The sequence below is a fragment of the Eleutherodactylus coqui genome, chromosome 4 (genome assembly GCF_035609145.1).
Source record: "Eleutherodactylus coqui strain aEleCoq1 chromosome 4, aEleCoq1.hap1, whole genome shotgun sequence".
Taxonomy (NCBI): Eukaryota; Metazoa; Chordata; class Amphibia; order Anura; family Eleutherodactylidae; genus Eleutherodactylus; species Eleutherodactylus coqui.
This window is the reverse complement of record NC_089840.1, coordinates 30,977,559-31,003,681: the sequence shown is the minus strand read 5'-3', so window position 1 is coordinate 31,003,681 and position 26,123 is coordinate 30,977,559. Positions and strand designations below refer to the sequence as shown.

The 26,123-nt window shown below is 42.2% G+C and overlaps 1 protein-coding gene across 1 annotated transcript in view; it reads right to left on the bottom strand.

Annotated features, from left to right (window-relative positions):
- EPHA6 (EPH receptor A6) overlaps positions 1-26,123 on the bottom strand; it is an 822,408-nt gene that overhangs the window by 126,451 nt on the left and 669,834 nt on the right. Inside the window, exon 11 of the mRNA XM_066599154.1 lies at positions 15,018-15,203. Coding sequence (XP_066455251.1) covers positions 15,018-15,203 — 186 coding nt within the window. The remainder of the gene's footprint in view (positions 1-15,017; positions 15,204-26,123) is intronic.

Genomic DNA, 26,123 nt, shown 5'->3' with positions numbered 1-26,123 from the left:
TTGCTTATGCTATTGCACTATATAGCTCAATACATGGTGCGACTTTAACTGTTCTTATATCGGTTATTACACTATATATCCCAATACATAGAGTCACTTTAGCTGCACAGCCTTCTTGCATCGCGTATTGCATTGTATAGCCCAGTGCTTAGTATGATTTTAGCTGCACAGCCTTTTCACATTGGACATTGCACTATGTAGCCTGATACATGGTGTGACTTTAGCTGCACTACCTTCTTGCATCAGGTATTGCACTATACAGCCTGGTGCAATGGATGAATTTAGCTGAACAGCTTTTTGCTCTGCCTGTTTCAATATATAGTCCAATACACGGTGTGACTTTAGTTGCTCAGCCTGCTTGCATCAGGTCTTGCCTTATACAGTATAGGCCAGTGCTTAACCCTTTCCAATCCACTGTCTGACCTCTGAAGACATTATGATTTAAGGCTGTACAGCTCCAATGTTGGAAGACGTCTGTCGGGGTTCTCTTACTGTATATTGCCAGCCTCTCTGCTGTCGGAGCCTATCCAACGTGTCACCTCATGCAGTACTGGCTTTAGCCAGCAGATAGCGCCGTTGTATAACGGCAGAAAAAGAGTAAGCCCCCTAGGAAAACCAGAATACAAATTGGATTGGAAAGGGTTAATATGACATAGGTACTCAGGTGTCTTGCACCTGACATTACACTCTATAGCCCAGTGCATGGTGTGACTTTAGCTGTTCTTCTATCGGGTATTGCACTCTATAGCCCAATACACTATGTGACCATAGCTGCAGAGCATTCCTACATCAGGTATTGCACTATATAGCCAGTGTATTACACACAGCCTTCTTGAACCTGATATTGCACTATATAGCCCGACACACTGTGTGACTTTAGCTGCACAGTTTTCTTGCATCGGGTGTTGCACTATATAACCCATAACCAATAGTGACACCAATCAAGTGTAATTATGAGATGCCTGCATTAGTCCAATGATATTGACACCAGCCTCAGAATGGCCTGCAGTAATCCTCACGGTGACAGAAGTCTGACACAGCACGCGGTGACACGGTTTTCGCAGCCTTGCCCTGAATAATCAGCATGGCTGGAATACTAATGGGATTATTTGAATAATGAATCTTCTTAAAGCCCCTTCACATTGTGGCATCGCGGTGAGTCCGTCCGGCTACAAGGGCAGCGGATGACTCCATCCATACTCATTGCAGCCGGAGTGACACCGGCATTCATCACCTGAGTATTAATTCTGCTTTAAACTAAAAGTCGTTTCTTTCTCGGGGAGATGATGCGGTTTCAGCTCATCGCATAAAATGCTGGTTTTTTCGACATATAATTGATGGGCGCCATTTTTCTTTCTTGCCTCATTTATCTTAAGGAGCGAAACTCCTGCAGTCATCGATCAATACTTCAATCACAGAGATTATGTACGTAAAATGACATCTTATCAGATGTCAATGGAACTTAAAGGGATTGTCTGAGCGTCGAGGAAGTAAAGCGGCTGCAACAAATGCAGTAAAAAAAAAAATGTGTTAACCCCTTAAGGACACGGCCTATTTTGGGTTTAAGGGCGCAATGATTTTTGGCAAATTTTCATCTCCATTTTTCCAAAGCCATAACTTTATTATTTTTCCGGCCGTATAAGGGCTTGTTTTTTGCGTGGCGAACCGTAGTTTTTATCGGCGCCATTGTTGGGTACATAGACTGTATTGTAAAACTATTATTATTTTTTTAATGATAAAAGGAAGAGAAAACGCATCAATTTTGCCATAGATTTTTTTTTTTTTACAGTGTTAATTATGCGGGATTATAATTTTTTTTACATTTTTTATGCTAATATGAGAAAAAGCACCTAAAAGGGTTTATTTTACATTTTTTTTTACATTTTTATTTTTTGTACATTACTTTTGTCTTTTTTTTTTTTTTTTACACAATTTGTGTCCCTCTGGGGGACTTTCACCATAGCACTGAGGATCGCTATGATAAGGCATTGCAGGACTTCTCTCCTCCAATGCCTTATAGCTTATTACAGCGATCATAGGCCGTGGTAATACAGGACGCCTGTAGGTGGCGTCCTGTTACCATGGCAACCAGCTGGGTTCTCTGCAATTGATGCGCGCTTCTTCTCTGAACCTTATGTAGATCGCGGCAGGGAAGGCGTTAATAGCGGGGGTCACATCTCCGATGCACCCCCACTATTGCAACAGGAGGCCGGCTATCAGTGACAGCCAACTCCCGTTGCTGGATAGCGAGAGATCTCTTCTGATCTCGCTGTATCCCCAGTATGTAAGTTTACCCCATGTTGCGGGAAGTACCCTGCTGCCAGGACATAAACTTACGCCCTGGAGCGGCAAGAATTAAAGGGGATGACTGCAGTAAAAAAATATTGTTATGTCATCATAAACGATTAGGTTTTATTCCAAGGACAACTATAACATCACAGTGCTTACATCATTCTTTATTTAACCCCTTAAGGACATGGCCTATTTTGGCGTTGAGGACGCAACAATTTTTGGCAAATTTTCATCTCCGTTTTTCAAAAGTCATAACTTTTTTATTTTTCTGTCGATGCGGCCGTATAAGGGCTTGTTTTTTTGCGTGGCGAGCTGTAGTTTTTGCATTGGTGCCATTTTTGGGTACATAGACTACATTGTAAAACTTTTATGATTTTTTTTAGGATATCAGGGAGAGAAAACGCATCAATTCTGCCATAGATTTTTTTTACAGCGTTAATCATGAAGCATAAATGACAAAATATGTTTTTTCTGCAGACCAGTACGGTTACAACGATACCAAAATTCTTATATTTTTTTAATGTATTTCCACTTTTCCGCAATGAAAACCCTTTTTTTGAAAATTATTTCTTTTTTCTATATCGCTGCATACAAAGTATTATAACTTTTTTATTTTTCCATGGATGGAGCTCTGTAGAGGCTTATCTTTTGCGACATGAGCTGTAGGTTTTATTGATACCATTTTGGGGTACATAAGGCTTTTTTGATCACTTTTATTGCGTTTTTTTTTGGAGACAAAATGAAAAACATAAGCATACTGCCTCCGTTTTTTTAGAGGTTTTTTTTTCCCGCGCAGGATAAAAAGCATGTTCAATTTATTGTACGGGTCGTTACAAATTCGAAGATACCAAATATGTGGGACTTTAAAGGTTTTTTTTTTTTACTTTTTTCTTGTTTTTACATTATTTTTGACTTTTTTTCTTACACTATTTGTGTCACAGTGGGGGACTTGCACCATAGCACCTATGACGGCTATGATAAGACATTGCAGGACTTCTGTCCTGCAATGCCCTATCTCTTGTATTAGCGATCATAGGCAATGGCAAAACAGGACTCCTATCTGGCATCCTGTTGCCATTGCAACCTGTTGGGTTTTCTGCGATTGCATCGCTAGAGTCCGATGATGTCACAGAGGGAGTGCTCTCCCCCTGTGAACCCTTTACATGCTGTGATCTACATAGATCGAGGCAGGGAAGGGGTTAACAGCAGGGGTCGCTGCTCTGTTGCACCCCCACTGTTGCAAGGGTAGGCCAGCTATACGTGACAGCCAACTTCAGCTGCCGGATTAGAGAGATCTCGCGCTATCCTCATGGCATAACTGTACATCCTGTTGTGCTCAATACCTCCCTGCCGGGAAGTACAGTTACGCCCTGGGGGCGGGAAGGGGTTAAAGGCCATCTCCTGCTTACTGTAAGCACTGAATTCAGCATTCTCAGCAGAGATAGATAGATAGATATGAGAGATAGATGAGAGATAGATAGATAGATAGATAAATATGAGAGATAGATAGATAGATAGATATGAGACAGATATCAGATAGATAGATATGAGATAGATAGATAGATATGGGATAGATAGATAGATAGATAGATATGGGATAGATAGGAGTTAGCTAGATAGATAGATATGAGATAGATAGATAGATAGATAGATAGATAGATAGATAGATATGAGATAGATAGATAAATAGATAGATATGAGATAGATAGATAGACAGATGATAGATAGATAGATAGATAGATATGAGATAGATAGATAGATATGAGATAGATAGATAGATAGATAGATATGAGATAGATAGATAGATAGATAGATAGATAGAAGATAGATGGATAGATATGAGATAGATAGAGAGAGATAGATATGAGATAGATAGATAGGAGATAGATAGATAGATAGATATGAGATAGATAGATAGGAGATAGATAGATAGATATGAGATAGATAGATATGAGATAGATAGATGTGAGATAGATAGATAGATAGATATGAGATAGCTAGATAGATAGATATGAGATAGAGAGATAGATAGATAGATATGGGGTAGATAGATAGATAGATAGATGATAGATAGATAGATAGATAAGAGATAGATAGATAGATATGAGATAGATAGATAGATATGGGATAGATAGATAGATAGATAGATAGATAGATATGAGATAGATAGACAGATAACAGATAGATAGATAGATAGATAGATAGATAGATATGAGATAGATAGATAGATAGATAGATAGATAGATAGATAGATATGAGATACATAGATAGATATGGGATAGATAGATAGATAGATAGATATGAGATACATAGATAGATATGGGATAGATAGATAGATAGATAGATATGAGATACATAGATAGATAGATATGGGATAGATAGATAGATAGATAGATAGATAGATAGATATTAGATAGATAGATATGAGATAGATATGATAGATAGATGTAAAATGTAGATCTGTAGAAATATGTGCCCATTCTCCCTAAGATAACTAATTATTGCAGTGAGGTCAGTAATCTAATGATGATTTCCTCGCTCTTCGCTCTGCCTAGGATAAAGAAAGGCTTCTGTACTAGAGAATTAAGTGATGATTTCGGTCAAGAGAGCCATTAAAGACATTGTAAAATTGTTTAAGGGCCTCATTAGGTGCCAGACAAATGAAAGACTGCAGAAGAGACCGTTCCAGAGGAGGTAAGAGGCTGATACAAAGCAGAGCAAAGTCACTACGGCCAGATGGATTTCCCCACCACTTCTGGAATCCCCTGCAATAACCGAGCAATGAGCACATTATAGAAGACACATGATGAAACCAATGAAACCAATCAAACAAGCCAAAAATTTGTATGTACAAGCTATAAATTTGTATGTAATTCACCGTAATCATACTGACCGGCGGAATAAAGCCAAAGTGCCATTTATACCCCCTATGTGAACTCTGTAAGAACAAACCCTGCAGCACAACAATGACGGAATTGCTATTTTTTTCCCTATAGTACTGGTATTCATGGGCGATGTAAGGAAAGGCAATAGGAAGTGACGCGGGGGAAGAAGGGGATGTGAAGAGATGGAGAGTGCAGGTGCAGCAGGAGGGGAGTCCAGGGAGACGAGACAACACTACAAGTGCTTTCAGATGGGCGGAATTATTCAGTCAGGACGCAGTCGAATTTGTAGTCTGGTGGACAGTTCTGCAGCAAAATCCGCGTGACTAATGTGTCGATTCTGATGTGAAATTGGAAATGGCCTAAATATGACTGCAATTACGTATCAGAATCCACATGAAGGGTATGTACGGTACACATGGCGAAACTCACTGCGGAATTTTACGCTTGAATTCCGACTCTAAAAACCACATCAAATCCACCGCTTTCTGCGTTGGGTTTTGGATCAGATCCACAAGTGAAATTATCCAGCAATGGCCAAAAACTGCATGCAGAATTCCGAGGCGGAAATAACCATTTCCGCGTCAAGAAGGGAAATTTCAGAAAACGCGATTTTCTGTACCGGAATTCTACACACAGATTTTGCCCGTTGACAAGGCAAATTCCGTGAGCGGATCGGCGCAGAAAACCACGGTGATTATGCTGTGTGAACATACCTGAAGGCCACAGATCTTGCCATGGTTTTTAGAGGAGGACTTCATGCGGAAAGTTTTGTGGTGAATTCCGCCATCTGGACATACCGCTATCCATACAGACTTTGGTGTGGATTTCTGCAGCAACAGATTCCGCTGCGTCCCGGTGGAATGATTCCGCCCTGTGAAAGCGCTCTACTAAAGGTACTTAACCCTTTCCAATCCACAGTCTGACATCTAAAGACATTCTGATTGAAGCCTGTGCAGCTTTGATGTCAGAAGACATACTGCAGGGTAGTCTTACTGTATATTACTGGCTGCTCTGTTGTCGGGGGCCTCTCCAGCATGTCCCATACTGCAGTACTGGCTCTAGCCAGCAGATGGCACCATTGTAAAAAGGCAGAAAGAGAAAGCCCCCTAGGAAACCCTGAATCCAAAATTGGATTGCAAAGGGTTAATGTCTTTATTCACTAAATTGGCACCAAAAGAGCGGTTTATAGATAATGACTTTGGGCTCGGATAAGCCTCTTAAGAAGTCCCATTAACCCTTTAAGGACATGGCCTATTTTGGGCTTAAGGACGCAAGGATTTTTGGCAGATTTTCATCTCCAGTTTTCAAAAGCCATAACCTTTTTATTTTTCCATCGATGCGGCCGTATAAGGGCTTGTTTTTTGCGTGGCGAACTGTAGTTTTTATAGGTACATAGACAATGTTGTAAAACTTTTATGAATTTTTTTATGATCGCAGGGAGAGAAGACGCATCAATTCTGCCATAGATTTATTTTTTTACAGCGTTAATCATGCAGCATAAATAAGACAATCCATTTTTTCTGCGGGTCGGTACGATTACAACGATACCAAAATTCTTATTTTTTTTTTTAGGTTTTTCCACTTTTCTGCAATAAAAAACCTTTTTTTGGAAATCTTTTTTTTCTAAATCGGTGCATTCAAAGTCCTATAACTTTTTTATTTTTCCTTGGACGGAGCTCTGAGAGGGCTTATTTTTTGCAAGACGAGCTGTAGTTTTTATTGGTATTATTTTGGGGTATATACAGCTTTTTTGATCAGTTTTATTGCATTTTTTATGAGGCAAAATGAAAAAAATAAGCATTTTGCCTCAGTTTTTTAGCGTTTTTTTTTAAACATTTTTTGCTATGCAGGAAAAAAGCATGTTCAAGTTATTGTACGCATCGTAACAGATATGACGATACCAAATATCGGTGCTCAGCCAATCACAGGCAGCTCTTGCTGAAGGAATGACAGGCGGGAGCTGACTTTGATTGGGAGCGCCTCAGCCAATCAGAAGCAGCTCTTTCAGCAGGTGGAGATTTTAGTACCCCGCCTGCTAAAAGAATTTCATTGCAGAGTCGGGGACAGTGTAGAGAGGACGCGGCTGAGCCCCGGCAGCTGAAGAAAGGTGAGTATGTGTTGTTTTTTTTTTTTTTTTTTTAGACTAGCTTGCCTTGTTTTCAGGGAAGGGTTTATATTTAAAGCCCTTCCTTGAAAAACAATTACGGGGTTCCGACAGCTGGATTTCCTACCGCAGCTGTCATCTGTGACAGCTGCGCTAGGGAATTCTTTATTCCCAGCTGGGATGAAGAAAACGTCTGCCGCATGTGGCAGATGTGCTCTTTATCCCCGCGGGAGACACGGCAGCGGCGGACAGGTAAGTGTATATATATATATATATATATATATACACACATACATATATATGTATATATATATATATATATATATCTTTTTCTACACTAAAATGGTTGTTTTTCAGGGAAGAGCTCATATTTAAAGCTCTTCCCTAAAAAACAATTAAGGGGTGCCGGCAGACCATTCAAGGCAATGCATGTATTCCCTATGGTGCAAGCCTGTAAAACACAGACATGTGAACACACCATAGGGAATGCATTGGTTGTAATAGACGCGTGTTTTTGTGCGGGCCTATGCACTCACAAAAACATGTGAAGCCACCCTTGGGATGTATCGAAGGACTATCCAAAGGGTTGTTTTACACGAGATCATTGTCGGATGCAGATGTGCTAATAGTCGGCCCAGCAATAATTCCTCCAGTACTTTTAATCAGTAGTGATGATGGCCCAGTGAATGGAGGCAGAGTGGGCGGGGACCATTGCGGCCCACCCAGCCCCATTCACAGTAAACAGGCAGTCGCTCATAGATGAACAACTGCCTGTTTATACGGGCCAATCATCATTCAGTTTTTAAACCCGCAGAAAGTGAACAACAGTACTTCGCATCCCATTATGCATTGCGCGCGCATTCGCACACCCCTCATAGACTTCTGTTGGGTCCTATGGTGCAGAAATGCACACAAAAGTAGAGAATGCTGCTTTTGTTCATGCGCACAAAAAGAAGAGGTGAGAAATCACCTTTTCTGAAATCAATGGGTTCTATTCTACGCATATTGCGAGTGCAAACGAATACGCAAATATGCGCACAAATAATATACTCATGTGAAAAAGCCTGAGACTGGCATCTTTCATTCTCTAGATCTAAAAATCAGCCATGAAGCTCCATGGATGGTGAGACAGAGAAAGCGCAATAAAGGATAATAATTATGAAGGTGAAAGAATACGGGGGGAAGGTGACACTAAACTTAAATATAGGGGACGTCCTACATACATAAGGTTACATTACACGTGTCTGCAGGAATTCCTTCATATTATGAGCTCGTTCCCAGGAGGATGCGATAATTGGTTTAAAATGATCACAGAAAATAAATATCACAAAGTCGCACATTAGAAGAGCTCATAATTCTTACAGGAACTTAGCAAAAGTTAAAGAGGAAGTGCTCTGCTTTCTTAACTGGTGGGTGTGTATTAACCCTTTCCAATCCAATTTGTATCCTAGTTTTCCTAGGGGGCTTACTCTTTTTTCTACTGTTATACAACGGTGCTATCTGCTGGCTAAAGCCAGTACTGCATGAGGTGACATGTTGGATAGGCTCCGACAGCAGAGAGGCTGGCGATATACAGTAAGAGAACCCCGACGGACGTCTTCCAACATCAGAGCTGTACAGCCTTAAATCATAATGTCTTTAGACGTCAGAAAGTGGATTGGAGAGGGTTAATAACTTCATGCAATACTTTATATAGTGCGGTAATCAGTAATATCTGCTATACAGTATGCCAGCAGGGCGATTTTAGCTTTTAGTGGGGTATAGGACATAAAGTATATAACTTGTCTGATACATAGATAGAGAGGAGCAAAATACTCAGCGACATCTGCTGAGTATTCTGACATTCTTGTTAGAATACATAATTAAAGGGGGTTATCATGAGTATAACATTTATAGGTCATTCTATAAGGGCGTTTGCAAATTTCATCTGTGAAAAACACTAACGTTTTCACTGCATCTGTATTCACTGTGTTTTTCACACACCGATGTGAAAGCCCAATTGATGTCACTGTTTTCCACTGTCTCCTGGCAACATACGTAAGAAGCACAGTGGATACGCATGTAAGGGCTTCTTCACACGGACGTATTTACGCATGTTTTTGCGCGCATAATATATATGCGAGCAAAACACAGAGAATAGAACCCAAAGATTTCAATGGATTCATTCTCAAGTATGTGTTTTTGGGTGTGTGAAAGAGTGGGACCTGCTTTACATTCCTATGTTTAACAACATAGCAAAAGCCCCTATAGAAGTCTATGAGAAATGTGAAATTATGCAAGGTGAGTCATGAAACCACTGTGCAAAACTTTGAAAAAGGAACACATCTGGACCTAATTAGGCCAAAATGCTTTAAATCCATGGAAAGGGTGTGTTGTGCATGCGTGTGAACTGGCCTTGCATGCGCAAAAGGTACAGTACTATACGCAAACAAGCAAGCACATGTACCTCATCCAACCTCGGTCATCCAAATGTGTTTCACTGCAGCAAGTGTTTTTGGACATATGGTCTTGAAAAACCACCCGAACATCCATTTTTACAGCATTTTTTCTACACTCCCATAGACTTTCATGGGAAATTTTGGTCTGTGATATGGACCAAAATAGGACATGCAGGGATTTTGTCTTTTCTCATGCAACATCGGTCTGCATAAAATGTATGTCTAAATATACTATTTATGGTAATTAAACGGTTCCATATTCAGAGTGCAAAAATAGCGAATGAATATGAACAGAAAATATGAATCTCGTTCAATGTAAAAGGACTTAACAGACCCTTTAAAAGTTCTCTACTTTGGAAAAAGCTTCTTCTACAATTCAGACCTTCATCGACCAATGGGAAGATATATTATCCTGGTTTGTATAATAAATAATAGAATGTATACTATAGGAGTCATTTATGTCCCAAACACAAAAACAAACTAAATTTTATGGTGCTTTTTTCAAGAAAATGAACCATTATAAGAATGGGCCTGTCCTGATTAAAGAAGATATTAACAGAGTTATGCAACCATATCTAGACACGTCTACTTGTAGTTTTACAGAAAAAGTCACCGATTTATATCAATTAACACAAAGATAAATGTTCTTGATGTATAGAGGTTGCAATACCTTACTGAAACAGATTACACCTTTTGTCACACATGCACAAGACCTGCACTCCATAGACATGTTCATCACTGACAATCTATAGTTTCAACATGTAGTAACTTCTAAAATTGGTATAAATACTTGTTCCAATCACGCATCAATCTCCCTAATTATTTCTGAAACATATAATCACCCTCTAGAATTTGTCGAAAACTGAACAATTGCTTTTTACATTCCTCTAAATACTTGACCAAAAAGTTCTCATTACTCCTTGATTTTTTTAATAACAACTACATACCTGAAATACAACCATCCACAATAAGGTGCGCTCTATAATATAGATATAGTATAATATATATATAGAGGGGACACTCTAGAAGCTAAGCAGCTGCAGATAAACTATAGCTAATTATTATGCTTCACTTTATAATCTCTGAGCCTACCCAACCCACCACTGTGAAGATATCTAACTTTTAGAATTCCGTTTTACTCTCTAAGGTGTCAGCACAGCAATTAGAAACATTATCTGCCCTAAGATCTCTAGCAGAAATCAATAGTGCTATCAAGTCACTTAAACCACATAAAATCTCTTGCTCTGATGGTTTAATAAACAATTTCTATAAAGTTTTTCACTCTGCCTTATGCTCTCATATTTTTTCTCTTTTTAACAAAATACAAACAACAGGTAGAATCCCCAAAACTATGTTACATGCCGCCATCATTTCTCTCCCTAAACCAGGGAAGATCCCAGATAGCCCTGGAAACTTCCACCCTATATTACTTAACACTGGGTTGGCAGATTATGTACCCACTCTGGTGTGTCAAGATCAGGTAGGATTTGTTACGGGTAGGTACTCAGTTCATGGTACCCGTAGATTTCTAAACATTATTAATGAGCGAGTACCCAAATGCTCGGGTCCTCGTTATTCGAGTCGAGCTTTTCGTAAAATTCGAGAGCTCTATTCGAGTAACGAACCCCATTGAAGTCAATGGGAGACTCGAGTATTTCTGTATGGGACCCGCCGGCTGCCAATATTTTTTTTTGTTCTCTCCCTCTACTCTTATTATTAACTTTACTAAAAAAACTCGGATGCTTTCTCTGCTTCTTTCCCTTGATGCAGAGAAGGCATTTGACCAAGTCCATTGGGGATACCTAAGTGAAATTCTACTCATATTTGGGATATCACAAGTAGCATATGACTCAATTATACTCCCCACTATAGTCCCCTTCCCATCTACTGCTGTACTAACCTCAGGATACACCCATAAAACATTTAATATCTCCAACGGCACTCGGCAAAGATGTTTATCATCACCTTTAATATTTACTCTCATCAAGGAGCCCTTCGTAGAATAGGTAAGGAACATAAAAGCTGTATCTGGAATTACTATAGGGGAATAGAACACAAAATCGGTTTGTTTGCAGACAACGTAATTATAGCCCTTACCAACCCAGAATCTTCATTATCTGCAGTGTTTGAAATACTAAATAAATTTGGCAGAATCTTTTATGACTAGCTAAATGTCACTAAATCGCGAATCTTAAGTATGTGTTTAGCTGACTCTGTTATTTCCATTTTCGGAGTGTTGGACTCACCTATTTAGGGATTAAACTATTCTTCACATCCCAAAAACTATTTGTGAATAATTATATGCCTTTACTCCTAGATATTGAGTACGGTTTTTAGACCAATTTTCTTAAATATGAAGCAAAATAACAACCATGAAGATGCTAATAATTCAAAAAATCCTGTATATGTTAAGGAATCTCCAGTGCCTTACCTCCATAAACTACAATAATCATGTTGAAAAGGGCTACGCCCCCCTGTGGCAGCCCGCACTTTATATCTTCCCATCCCGAAGGCGGATTAGGCTTACCACAAGTGTTTTATTACTACTATAACTGATCAAGCTAGACATTGGAAAGCCAATAGCGTCACAAACCATTGGGAGAATATGGAAAAAAAATTTCAAAACACTATACCCACCCATGGTTTATTATGACTAATAACTCTGGGAGTTTCTGTACCTAAATCTCCTTATATTAGTACTGAAGCTGGGATCACAGCATGGAAACACACAACAATTTCCAAATTTTTTATCTCCTTCAGACTCCCTGAATTATCATAACAGCCCAATGTCCACGGGCGGATCTGCTTTGCCGATGAACTGCAAATCAAGCTGCCAATACATGGGCGTCTGCAAATGAAATATAGAATGCAAATTTGATTTGCGGACCTTTTGGTCTGGATAAATAAATCGCAGCATGCTCTATTTCAGTGCGGATCCCGCATGGACGGCTTCCATTGAATTCAATTGCAGATGGGTTGGGGATTCCGCGGTAAAGCAGGAGTTAAAAAACATCTGCATACCCAGAAATAGAAAACTCGGACAGCATGCAGAAGACCCGGACAAATAACCACAGTGTCCTCAGCCGTGGCCAGGGTCGGATTCCGTTATGGGCTTCCACATGGGGAATCCGATCCACCCGTGGACATGAAGCCTTACAGGTGATAGCCTTTATTATTCTAGATATCGCAATTAGTAACTGCATAATGTCAATCTCACATATACGGAAAGGTAATCACCTGATGTCCCTTAATGACATTCTTACTAAATTCTGAATTTGTAACAAAGATTTTTATGAATTCCACAGAATCCGCCATTTTATTAATCATTAATTTCTAATTTGTGTTCTTTTGCCAAGACTACGTTTCAATTAGCGTTCTCTAATTTAAATAAATTGCCAAAAGCATCTTAAGACTTTATACGGTTATTTTGGACAGATCTCCGGGGGAGAGTCCCCCTGTTTACTTCATTGGGAAAGAGATCTAGGTCTCACTATGGGCATAGAAGACCGGGATAAAACGTTTACATTAGTGAACCCGCTTTCAGAATGTCCGTCTCATTTAGAGTTGACAAGGAAGCTTCTCTATGGTTGGTATCTCGCTCCTATACACCTTGCTGCTATTTATCCTACAAGTTCAGATAAATGATGGAGATGCTCTGGTGGCAAAGGAAGCTTGAAACACATTTTGGGGGGATTGCCCAAGTATTAACTGCTTTTGGAACCAAACTAAATTTCTTCTTAAAATTGCTTTAGGTATCCCAATGATATGGAGCTGCTCCTTAGCACTGCTGCCCGTAGACATTGCAAGTTTAACCCCTACTGATAAGACAATAGTCTTCCATGTACTACTAGAAAAGTCTTTGATTGCAAAATTTTGGAAAATCTCTAGGGTTCTTGTGATGTCGGAGCTTACCGTCCATGTTAGCAACAGGTTTGGAAGGTACATTAGCAATAGAGATGAGTGAGTATACTCGCTTAGGGTGCATTCACACGAACGTATATCGGCTCGGTTTTCACGCCGAGCCGATATACGTTGTCCTCGTGTGCAGAGGGGGGAGGCTGGAAGAGCCAGGGCCAGGAACTGTGCTCCCGCCCCCTCTCTGCCTCCTCTCCGCCCCTCTGCACTATTTGCAATGGGGAGAGGCGGGACGCAGGCAGGGCTAATTCCCGGACCTTAGCCACGCCCCTGTCCTGCCTCCTCTCATTGCAAATAGTGCAGAGGGGCGGAGAGGAGGCAGAGAGGGGGCGGGAGCACAGTTCCTGGCCCTGGCTCCTCCATCCTCCCCCCTCTGCACACGAGGACAACGTATATCGGCTCGGCGTGAAAACTGAGCCGATATACGTTCGTGTGAATGCACCCTAAGGCACATTACTCGAGCGAGTAGTGCCTTGGCGGAGTATCTCCCTACTCGTCTCTAAAGATTTGAGGGCCGGTGGGGGGCGGGGGAGAGCAGGGAGGAACGGAGCGGAGATCTCTCTCTCCCTCTCTCCCCCTGCTCCCCGCCGCAACTCACCTGTCACCGGCGCCGGCCCCCGAATCTTTAGAGACGAGCGGGGAGATACTCGGCTAAGGCACTACTCGCTCGAGTAATGTGCCTTAGCGAGTATACTCGCTCATCTCTAATTAGCAAGTATGTGTGGGAACTATGCAAAATATACTGTCAATTAGACAAAGCGGATACATTCATCACTTTATTCTTCAACTTTGTGTTAACATTACAAAAGCCCATTGAGCTTTTAGATAGAACCTTATTAGAGGTATTCCATATTTGCCATCTGTTATCCCTGTTATGTTTTTGGTTTTTTATGTAATTAAAAAAGTAAATACAATTGAAGTCTTTATCTTTTGAGAATTTGTATCATTATTTAAAAATTGTGACATCGTAACCATCCTATCTTTCTGCCGCATTGATATTGTTACTGACATCAGGGACATCGGCTCATTTCAGCGGGTGGTCAGCCGCAGCGGTCATGTGTCGCTATGTTGGAACGTCACCGCTCCTGCAACAGAAGTGGCCTCAAGATGTATCATAGGGCAGCACAGAGAGTACCCAAGAGCAACCCATATCTCGGTACTTTGTATTCCTTGAGGATCAGTGGGTGATTGTGATCGTCTACACTAAACCTGCAATACACTGTATGTAATGGTATCTGATATGATAAGGTAATCGCACTTTTTGTAAAACTTTCTCCTGATTCCTATGGTGTAATAACCGCTAGACGGCCAATTTAACCGCGCTGCTTTCTAAAAAGTGAAGTTTGATGTCAACGTACACAGCAATAAGAAAGGAGAACTTACTTTTTGTAACAACACCTTCGAGCCGGATGATATTTGGATGATCAAACTGTCCCATGATACTGGCTTCCCGGAGAAAATCTCGCCGCTGCCTGTCCATGTAACCTCCTTTTAAAGTTTTAATGGCCACAGGGATTTCTTTCTTTGCAGGTGTCTTCAATCTTCCGCTACAAACCTCTCCGAACTCCCCTAAAATGATAACGGAGTATTAATACAGAGACCACTCATCCAGCGCTACGTGTGCAGCATACAATCATACTTAATCCAAGAGCAAAGATAAAAGTGGTAACAATCCAGGAAGACATTCGTAATAGAAATATCCGAGCTTCCAACCTGCCAAATAAAATTAACCCATTAGACTATGTGTTCGGTGCAAGAACTGGAGCTTGTTACATATACATTCCATTGGGTTTATGTAAGTCCAGGAACTATTCTTAATAATGGAGGGGTATTCCATGATGACCTATACTCTGGATAGGTTCATAGTAGTTAATGGACAGAGGTCCACCACTCATGGCCATCAGGTGATCGGACATCGTCAACAGTGGTCAGAGGAGGAAGTCGGAGAGCTGACTTTACTCTCATTGAAAGCGGTGGGAGCGGCTCACTGCTCTTATATTTCCTGCCCAGGACAGGGCATGATGTCCTAACCATGGTCCTGAGCAGGAAATGTAGGAGCTGTGTGGAGCTTCTATTGATTTGAATGGAAGTGAAGCCGGTACTCCAACTTCCTCCTCTGACCACTGATGGCGAAGTCCAGCCCACTGCATGGACAGCGGGCTTGATGGTCAGCTGATGGATGGGGATCCCAAGCATTGACTACTGATGACCTATCCAAGGTATCAGTCATCAGTTAAAAGAGCCCAGAATACCCTTTCAATAAATGTATCATATTGGAAGCTACTCATGCATATAAAACACCACCCATATTCCAAGGTGGAATAATCTGCAATTTTTAAGGGGTTGTTCAATTGTAAACTATTGATAGCCTATTCTCCGAATGTACCTTCAATAGTAGATCAGTAGGGTTCTGCCATCCAGGATCTCTACTGATCAGCAGCTTACCAGGACAATGTGCTTGTGCACTCATCTAATTTCTACAGGAAGCAGACAGCTCTGTTCCTATTGCAGTGGTCAGGCTGGGTACTGCAGGCATTAAAGTGAATACGCCTGTAATACCAGACCTAACATATACAGACAGGAGCGGCACTCAGGAACTCAATTCCACTTGTTTTAAAATTTAAAAAGGAGAATCTATGAAGTTTATTGTAACTCCGTAAAAATAAGACGTTTGTCAAGACCACTTGGGTCGAAACATTGCATTTTTATGAAGTTACAATAAACCTGATGGATTCTCTTTTTTCAACTTTTAAAAAGTCCTATTGAGCTCCTGTCTGTGTATGTTGGATTGGATCTTGGAGACCGGGGAGTCGGCGGTCGTTCTTGGTTGCTGGCACCAGCTGCTATATTACTTCCCCCCACTTGGATGGGATACATGGTGTGCAGCTGGCTTCTTTACTGTGTACTAGGACTGTAATACCAAACCTGGCCACTGCAGTGGAAATGGAGCTGTCTTCCCCCTGCAGAAATCAGCTCCATGTACAAGCACACTAGCCTAGCAACCAGCTGATTAGTGGGGATCTCAGCTAGAAGACCCCTGCTGATTTACTATTAATGGCCTAACTGGCTGCAGAATATCCTGAACATATCGCTGAGCTGTCATTGTCTCTCGTACCACTACTAAGGGTGAACAACTGTCATGTCATGACCCTCACAGACCATGACAGCAGCAGGGGGCAGTGTGCCACTCCACAGCAAAGGCAGAACTGAGGCGCTCACCCTGAGGTCTCCAGACACGAACACAAATGTCATCAGTGCCTAAACTAAGCCTAGATTAATTGCTGAAGACAACCTGGTTCCACTCTGTAGAAGTCCAGTTTTATCGTTCATGATCCCGCTGCAAACAGAGGCGATAGTGGGTGGGTGTCCAAAGCACTCCACCGGACGCCGTGAGACCAAATGTCCTTCAGCCGAACGCCTGGAAATGGTTCAGACACAGTGGCCTGTAAAATGGTTCCATCTGTCCATGGATGGTGGTCAACTAAACACTTAGAGCTGCTTGAGCTTATCGGACGATGAGATGACCCTCTGTGCTTGTGGTCTTTGGAGGGTGATCCTTCGTCCAGCTGCCCTGTGTGAGTGCCTTCATGAATCCACTGGTCCCAACACCTCCTAAGGCCTCAGTCAGACGACCTTTTTTGGCCGCGATTTGCGGATGCGCATGCGATCTGTGCATATATAGCACCATTGCTTCGCAATGGGATCGGTCACATGTCCGCTTGTTATGCGGATGTCCACTAAATTATAGGACACGAGGAATCGCAGATCGCACCTATCTGCGTTCTGCGATTCCTTGTGTTCTATATATGCGCTCAATGGGACTGGCGGCAGCAGCGCCGACCCCATTGAGAACATATACTATAAAGATCATTCTCCTCTGCCACAGCTGTAATAGCTGTGTTAGAGAAGAAGGATGTTCGCCCATTGAATTCAATGGAGCCAGCAATACAGCCGGCTCCATTGAAAGCAATGGGCTGCCGGCGAGCGCAGGATGAATTTTCAGGAAGGGCTTAAAAATATAAGCCCTTCCCTGAAAATCATCCTAAAATGTGTAAAAAAAAAAAAAAATGTATACTCACCTTTTCCCAGCAGCCGGAGTTCAGCCGCTTCTGGCCGGCAGTTCTCCTGAACTGCTCTGTTTAGTATGGGTGAGTGAGAGCTGCCTCTGATTGGTGAGGGCTGTGACCAATCAGAGGCAGCCCATTCAGCAGGCAGGGATTTTAAATCCCCAGCTGCTGAATACTACACAGAGCAGTTCAGGAGAACTGCCGGCCGGCTGCGGCTGAACTCCGGCTGCAGGGACAAGGTGAGTATATATATATTTTTTTATTTGTACACATTTTAGGATGATTTTCAGGGAAGCGCTTATATTTTTAAGCCCTTCCCGAAAATTCATCCCGCGCTCGCCGGCAGCCCATTGCTGTATTGCCGGCTCCATTGAATTTCAATGGGTTGGACAGCGCTCCTTTGATTGGGCCCGGCCGAAAACGCTGCTAGCTGCAGATTTTTCGGTGAATCGTCGGCCCGGTCACGCGATTTGCGGATGCGCATCCGTCATGCGATCCACAAATCGCAGCACAAAACGGTCGTCTGACCGAGGCCTAACAGTCTGGTCAGAACGGCCAAGGTGGTGGCAATTCATCCATATGACAATCCAGTTCCTCCCATCTCAATAATGCCCCCTCCCAAACTTCGTTGCCTGGGTCAAATCTCCTTAAATACATCGTAAAGGCATGTCTAGCGGTCAACAAGTTCTACACACGTGGGAGAAAAAGGTCTACTACACACATGTAGCCTCTGAAAGCCTTTTTATAGGCCAAAGCTGGAACTTTTTACAGGCCTCACGTGGCAAGACCGTTCATCCAATCACGCCACAACTCTAGTCATTTGCATATCTGCCTGAGATGGAACCGCATGCCGAGTTTTGCAGCAAAACGGCAACTACTTTTCCGACAATGAGTGTATATGCAAAACACCACCGTACCTATTCCTTATCACTTGCACCGCCCTACCAATCTTACATCTGTGCCGTGCTGCCATGATTACACATTGAAATTATTTTCTGTGAACATTTCTCGAAGTTATGATATCCTAAAAAAATGTGCCATTTTAAATAAAATTTCTGGAAGGAACGTAATTTTCATAACGGAAATGTTCCAGGAATGTGTGCGCAGTACGGCGTGTAATATTTAATGATGACAAACACATTTCCCCGGCAGCCGTGATTCCAGCGTGATTTCCCCTTAGATCAACATTACTAGGTTTCAGTTAATGTTTCTCTCATTTAGACATAAGTCGAACCTTCTCCTGAATATTACGGCGGTGCTTGAAATAATATCATGGGATTGGCGCAGCATTAGTGCTTCTTCTAATGGTAGTGACTGTGCTGATGGGGAAAATAGTAAAGAGCGGAAATGTAATGTGTGCGCATCTACTGTAGGGTTAGGCAAACCGAAACGGTCAAACCCTGTTTTGGGTCACAGTTTTCTAAAAGTTCAGTCCGACATGATCCCGAACCTCGGGCAGTTCAACTCAGCCAAACCCACTCAAAGAAAGGAGGATCACATGACCTCAGGCTGGCACGTAATGCTTTGCAAATATTTCTTCTTCTTTTTCTTCTTCATTAATTATTCCTTAGGCCCAATGTCCAAGGGCTTGAATTGGGGAATCCACATGGGACACCCGTGCGGACGATCCACAGTTCAAGCCGCCAATAGAGAAGCAGGTCCGCAGCTGAATCAAAGTATGCGGACTTGTTTTGCGGACCTTTTGGTCTGGAAAACAAATCGCAGGATGCTCCATTTCAGTGCGGATCCCATAAGGACGGCTTCCATTGAAGTCAATATAAGCCATCCAATTCATGGCTCGTCCGCAATTGACATTGTGGATGGACTGCAGATTCCACGGGAAAGCAGGAGTTAAAAGGAAAGCAAACTCTACTGCGCATGTGCGGAGGCACACCGGCCGGCTTCCGCATACATACACAGTGAAGACCCAAACAGGTACACATGGTCCTCGGCCACGGGCAGGGTCAGATTCTGCATGTGAGCTCCCACATGCGGAATCCAACCCGCCCGTGGACGTGAGGCCTTAAAAACAGCGCAAAGGTACTTAGATACACTGCTAGGTGACCTAAAAGTGTTATACAGGGCTTTTATGGCTCTGAGACAATACTACACACCAATGTCAAGGGTATTGGTAAAGTTCAGATTTGGTTCGAACTTATTTGGACCGAAGAACACTTTTTGCCCAAACTCGGTGAACCTTCCAAACCGAACTTTTGACAATATCACACATCCCGATATACATCTTTAAAGGGGTTGTCCAGTTGTAAACTACTGCAGGATAGGCCATCAATAGTAGATCAGCTGAAGTCTGCCACGCGGAACCCCGGCTGATAGGCTGTTTTCTGAGCGGGGAAGCTTGTGCAACTAGCTAATGTGTGTAGGAAGCAAACAATTTTGTTTCCACTATGGAGCCAGGCTTGGAATTACATACAAAGTTGCCGTTGAAGTGAATGGCATGTAATTCTAAGTCTGGCCACTGAAGTGAGAATGGAGCTGTCTGTGTTATGATCTCCAGAAATTCTCCTATTGGATCATCATTTCCTGCCTTCAAATCTGTTGTTGAGGCAGTTGCTGTGTACAGTAACTGTTTCCACAGCTGTTCCATTTGCATCAGTTGACCTCATTGCTCAGCCAACTTCATTTAGGGAGGAGCTCCTCATTTGAAGCTTTCCTATAAGTATCTCTGACCTCAGCAGTGTGGTTGCTGGTGAAAGCAGTAACAATGTGCATTTAATCCTTAATTTAGCCCTCCATATGACAATCCAGCTTCTATGTTCTATGTTGACACCATATTAAAAGGCAATTTCAAATCACAAAGCCATAGAAGAATTTGAGAGTACAAATTTATAACAACTTCTGACATTTTCAACAGAGGGTTAAATTCTTCAAGAGGATCCATGTGTGACTGGGAAGTATGAGACATCTATAGCACAGATAACACTCTGGCCTGGTGACCCTCTAGCACTAATTCAGAGACATAAAACCTTTACATCTTTATCAGTGGACTATTTAAGTATTTATTTATTTCTCTACTTATCCTATTGTAGTATTCTTTTAAGTGAAAATTAATCACACTGGTCTGTGCCTTGTCATAAGTATGTGTGTATATAAATATATGCATGCCTCTTCGAATTTCATTATGCCCGAGGAAGAACCCTGTGTAAGTTCAAAAGCTCGCTATAACATGTACTTTTGTTAGCCATTAAAAGATGTCATATCTACAAGATTATGAGGTTTCTCTTGCTGGGATCAATCACATTTTAATCCTGTATTCCTTGTTGAGTTGTAGTACCTTGTTCTATTGTAGTTTGTTCTTCTCAGTGTAGTCTTTTTCTAATGGATGTCTAGTCTAATTTTATTTCCTATGCTCTGGTTTTCCCTTCTCATTCCCTGTTTATATCTACCTAGCCTTGATATATCCTTCAGCTTGCTTGTTTGACTTCTTGTCTGGGTCCGAGTGCAAAGATAAGATGTAACTTTTAATAAGCAAGTTAAAAAAGAGAAAGAAGCATCCTATTTGTTACTATCATGCTGCTACCTAAGTGAAGTAGCCGCCCTGACAAGAGCAACCCCACAATGATACATCCTCTGGACTGTGAGCTATGGTGCAGCTCCACCCATACTGATATTTGTTATGCTTTTTGCTGAATTCAATGAATGGCCAAGAGCTGCCTGTGATTGGATGAGTCCCGTGACTAATCACAGGCAGGACTCAGCTGTCATTCAATGAATAGCTGAGTGCTGCCTGTGATTGGCTGAGCGCTCAGCCAATCAGATACAGCCCTTTCAACAGGCGGGGATTTAAAATCCCTGCCTGCTGAAAGAGATTCAGAGCAGTGCAGGGAGAAGACGCGTCTGGAAGCGCCTGAGCCCCGGCAGCTGAGAAGAGGTAAGTATATATATTTTTTTATTTTTAACACATTCTAGGGATGATTTTCAGGGAAGGGCTTATATTTAAAGCCCTTCCCCATAAATCTCTCCAGGGCTTGCCAGCAGCCAATTGCTTTCAATGGGACTGCAGAAGCGTCGGTCCCATTGAAAGCAATGGGAGAACATTGCGATCCTCTGCCACAGCTGTGACAGCTGTGGCAGGGGCTTCTTTACTCCCCACGGGGAGTTTCCTTGTGTTCAGTGACATTCAGGGAATATTTACATGGCAGCGGCGAAGAGGTGAGTATATACATGTATATATATATATATATATATATTTTTTTTTATTTTTTTTTCTACAAACCAGGGTTGATTGTCAGGCAAGGGCTTATATTTCAAGCCATTCCAAGCCCTTCCCTGAAAATTACTGCAGGAGGTTGCCGGCATTCTATTGCGTTCAATAGAAAGCAATGCTGCATGGACCTGCATTCACACGTGTTTGTGCATGTACGCGGGTGCACCTTTTTTTTGTGCCTCCATGTAAATACACGCACACGCTTGTGTGAATGCACAGTCAAGGTGTATGCCATGCCAGGAAATTTGACTCAGTAGTTGGACAAATTTGATTGAGCTTTAAAATCTTACACTGGATCTATATTTTCCTATGCTTATATTACCTGTCTGATTTTACTTCCCTATAGTGTAGTGCATTTCAGGGAGAGGCAGGAGAGTGGGGTTGCTCCTGCTAGAGGGCTACCCCACTTAAGTAGCAGTATAATGGTATCATGATCCGGCCTCTCTTCTTTTTTAGCTTGATTATTAAAAGTTAAGTTTTATCTTTGAAAGGGTGTCCCCTTTTTTGTTTTATGATTACTTTATTTACTGCATAGTATCTTAAATCCTGCATTGCTATAGTCCACCTATGGCACACGAACCTGCTGCAACAATTCCTGGATAGGAGCAGCGGGGACTGAAGAGGCTGTGCTGGACCAGTGGGGGCATTCAAAGTTGTTTTCTCCATTTTATACCATTGGATCAGTCACCTGTGTGGGTAGAGTCAGGGGCTGATCAGTGTATGTAGGAGTCTGCTGTGCTGGTAGTGATCTCTGCTGGATGAGCTGAAGGGATCAGGATGTAGCAGGGCTGTGTGTGTGATGTTTGGGGATCAGGATGGAGGTAGCAGAGCTGTGTGTGTGAGGATTAGGATGAATGTAGCAGAGCTGTGTGTGTGATGTCTGGGGATCAGGATGGATCTAACAGCGCCCTGCTGTGTAGTAATGCCCCTTACTCACCCACACTATGTAATAATGCCCCTCATAGGACCCCACATTACAAAAATGCTCTTTATATCTAGTGAAATGAAGAAAAGTTTATCTGGGGATCAGGATGGATGTAGCATAACTGTGTGTCTGATGTTTGGTGATCAGGATGGATGTAGCAGAGCTGTGTGTGTGATGTCTGTGGATCAGGATGGATGTAACAGAGTCCTGCTGTGTAGTAATGCCCCTTACTCACCCCCACTATGTAATAATGCCCCTCATAGGACCCCACATTACAAAAATGCTCTTTATATCTAGTGAAATGAAGAAAAGTTTATCTGGGGATCAGGATGGATGTAGCAGAGGTGTGTGTGTGTGTGATGTCTGGTGATCAGGATGGATGTAGAGGAGCTGTGTTGCGCCACCAGAAACACTGGCATTATAATTTCCTGATAATTACCATGTATATATTTATTTTAAACCTCTGACAACTCCTTTAATCAGACCGCATAGAAAAAAAAAGCTCGATTCACATAACAGCAAGACATAAGTCACTGCGATAAAATTAATTTACAGAATTGAATGTTTTCCTGGCCACTACCTGCCAGTTATGTCTCCCTTTCCCAATCATGACCGATGCTTATTTTTATAAGTCCTGCATTTCACTACCCATTCAGCCTGCAGTGAGGACACTTCTAGTACAATATTTCAGCATTATATTTTGCTTTCTTCTTATCCGAACAGATTAGATGCTTTATCGCCTTAGAATGTGTCGCGGCGCACGCATTAAGTTTACCTAAATTATCGCTGTGAATTATCATTAGTGCGGAGAATTGTCTGTACTAAATATTTTTTATGTTAGCTGGGCACATTCTAATAATACGAGAGACTTAATCAGGATCCGGTGGTGTAATGATGTAATAAGCCTACATCTCTTTAAATGTGCTACAGGATGCGAGGGAGTTGCACCCATTAACGCAGCGCACAGCAGAAAACTGAATTAGCTGGGTAATCAGAGGCTGATGTGGATGGGGCATTGTGAATAAAAATTAAGTAATGCTCATAAAATTATCTAGCATCTAAAATACATTTTGCTTAATAGATTTTCCGATGAGCTAGCACATTAGTGAGGCCGCTTCACCGCAGTGGTGATGCCAGAGTGGAGCACAAGATTAGAGCTCTGGTTATTAGGATTTAGTAATTCCAGCCAGAAGTATTCCACGTCACGGTGGTATCAAGCTGCAAGACATTAATAGACGCTGATGTCTGACTGAAGCACAGTGGTACGGAAATTAGCCTTGGGAAACCCAACCAGATGGAGGCCGCTAATAGAAAATGTTCAAGAATTCAAAGAACATCTCAACCAATGGCAATCGTATGTGTAAGAAGTCGGCACTCATGTATAAATGTAAGGTGGTGGAGAAGCTCAGTAGTTGGTTCCACCTAGAAGGAATCAATCAGCGTTGTATCCTAAGCGCCGCCCGCCAAGCTCCGTCCCCTTTGCAGTAAGCCATGCCCTTTTTGACAATCTGATTGGTCAAAGAAGGGTAAGAAAGTGGACCAGCAACGAAGGGTGGTGGAAGGGGCAGGTCTCAGCATGACGGCTTGCATACAGTGTTGGCAGGATCCACAGGCCTATCAGTGCAGTGATTGGGTGAACAGGTTGTGACCACATACTGACCCACAACCCCAAGTTGGAGATGGGAAAAGAACTTTTAATCAACCTACAGTCTCTCTTTTCAGTGGGCATGTGATGTAGCACAAGTGGAGCAAAAAGTCCAATGTTAATGAGCAATATTGTTTGTTCTTCCATGAGTTCTTTACACCCGGGCTGCACAGACAGAACCCAGGAGACAAGAATTGTTTTCAGCAATATGGTGCAACTTTCTTATCAGGTGTAGTCTACAACCAGGGTAAGATTGTCCACTGGACCCACCAGGAAAAATCCTGGTGGGCTGGGCGAGTCCTGGAGCTGGCACAGAGGCAGATTGTATTCTATTTGCTGAAATTGCTAAAATAACAAAAAGTTATACTTACCTGTATAGCTCCCCCCACTCATGGCCTTGGCAGTTCACGCAGTACTGGTTGTCACCCTCTGACTTCTGAGTAGAGAGCGATTATGTGATGGCCAAATGTGACAAACAACATTGGTAATTGCTGCACTCGGGAACTGGGGGACCTTCAGTGCTGCAGAGTTTGATGAGTATAACTTTTTTTTATTTTACTATGTATATAAAGAGCATTTTTGTAATGTGGGGTCCTACGATGGGCATTTGTACAGAGCGGAGGATTGCGAGGTGCATTATTTTATAGTGGATGCGTGTAAGGGGCATTATTACACAGTAGGGCCTATGAGGGGCATTATTACATAGTGGGGCGTAAAGGGGCATTATTACATAGCGGGATGCTATGAGGGGCATTATTACATAGTGGGGGCATATGGTACATTTAAAAAATCCTAAGTCTTATGTCTGGAGGAAACCAGGCGCCGCTCATCACCTGCCTACAATATACCTTTCCTACAGTGAAGCCTGGTGGAGGCAGCATCATGCTGGGGGTCAGGGAATCTGGTCAAGGTGATAGAAAGCTGAATGGAGCAAAGCACAAAGATATTCTTAATGAAAACCTCATCCAGAGTGTAAGGGACCTCAGACTGGGCAGAAGGGTCACCTTCCAACAAGACATTGACCCTAAGCACACAGCCAAGACAACACAAGAGGGGCTTAGGGACAACTCTGTGAATGTCCTTCAGTGGCCCAGCCATAGTCTGAGCTGAACGTAATCTCTGGAGATACCTGAAAAGGGCTGTCCACAGACAGCCCCCATCCAACCTGACAGAGCTGGAAAGGATCTGTAGAGAGGAATGGCAGAAAATCCCTAAATCCATGTTTGCAACCTTGTGGCCTCATACCAAGAAGACTGGAGGCTGTAATCACGGCCAAAGTGCTTCAACTAACAGTACAGGGTGTGAATATTTACATCAATGCAAAATGGTAGGTTTTCATTTTCAAAAACATTTACAAAGATTTCTAACATTTTGTTCTCACTTTGTCATTATGGGGTACTGAGTGCAGAATGATGGGGAAAACGTGACACAGAAACATGCCCTGCCTACCAGGATAGAGGGATGGCCCCCAAAATCCAGGACTGTCCCACCGGATCTTGAATGGTTGGGACACAGGACTATTTTTGTCTATTTAAGACTGAAACCGTAGGTGGAGAAATGGAAATTAACAATTTGCTGAAGGGTAATCAGATATATTACAATGAACGAAGCAATCAGTCACTTCTGA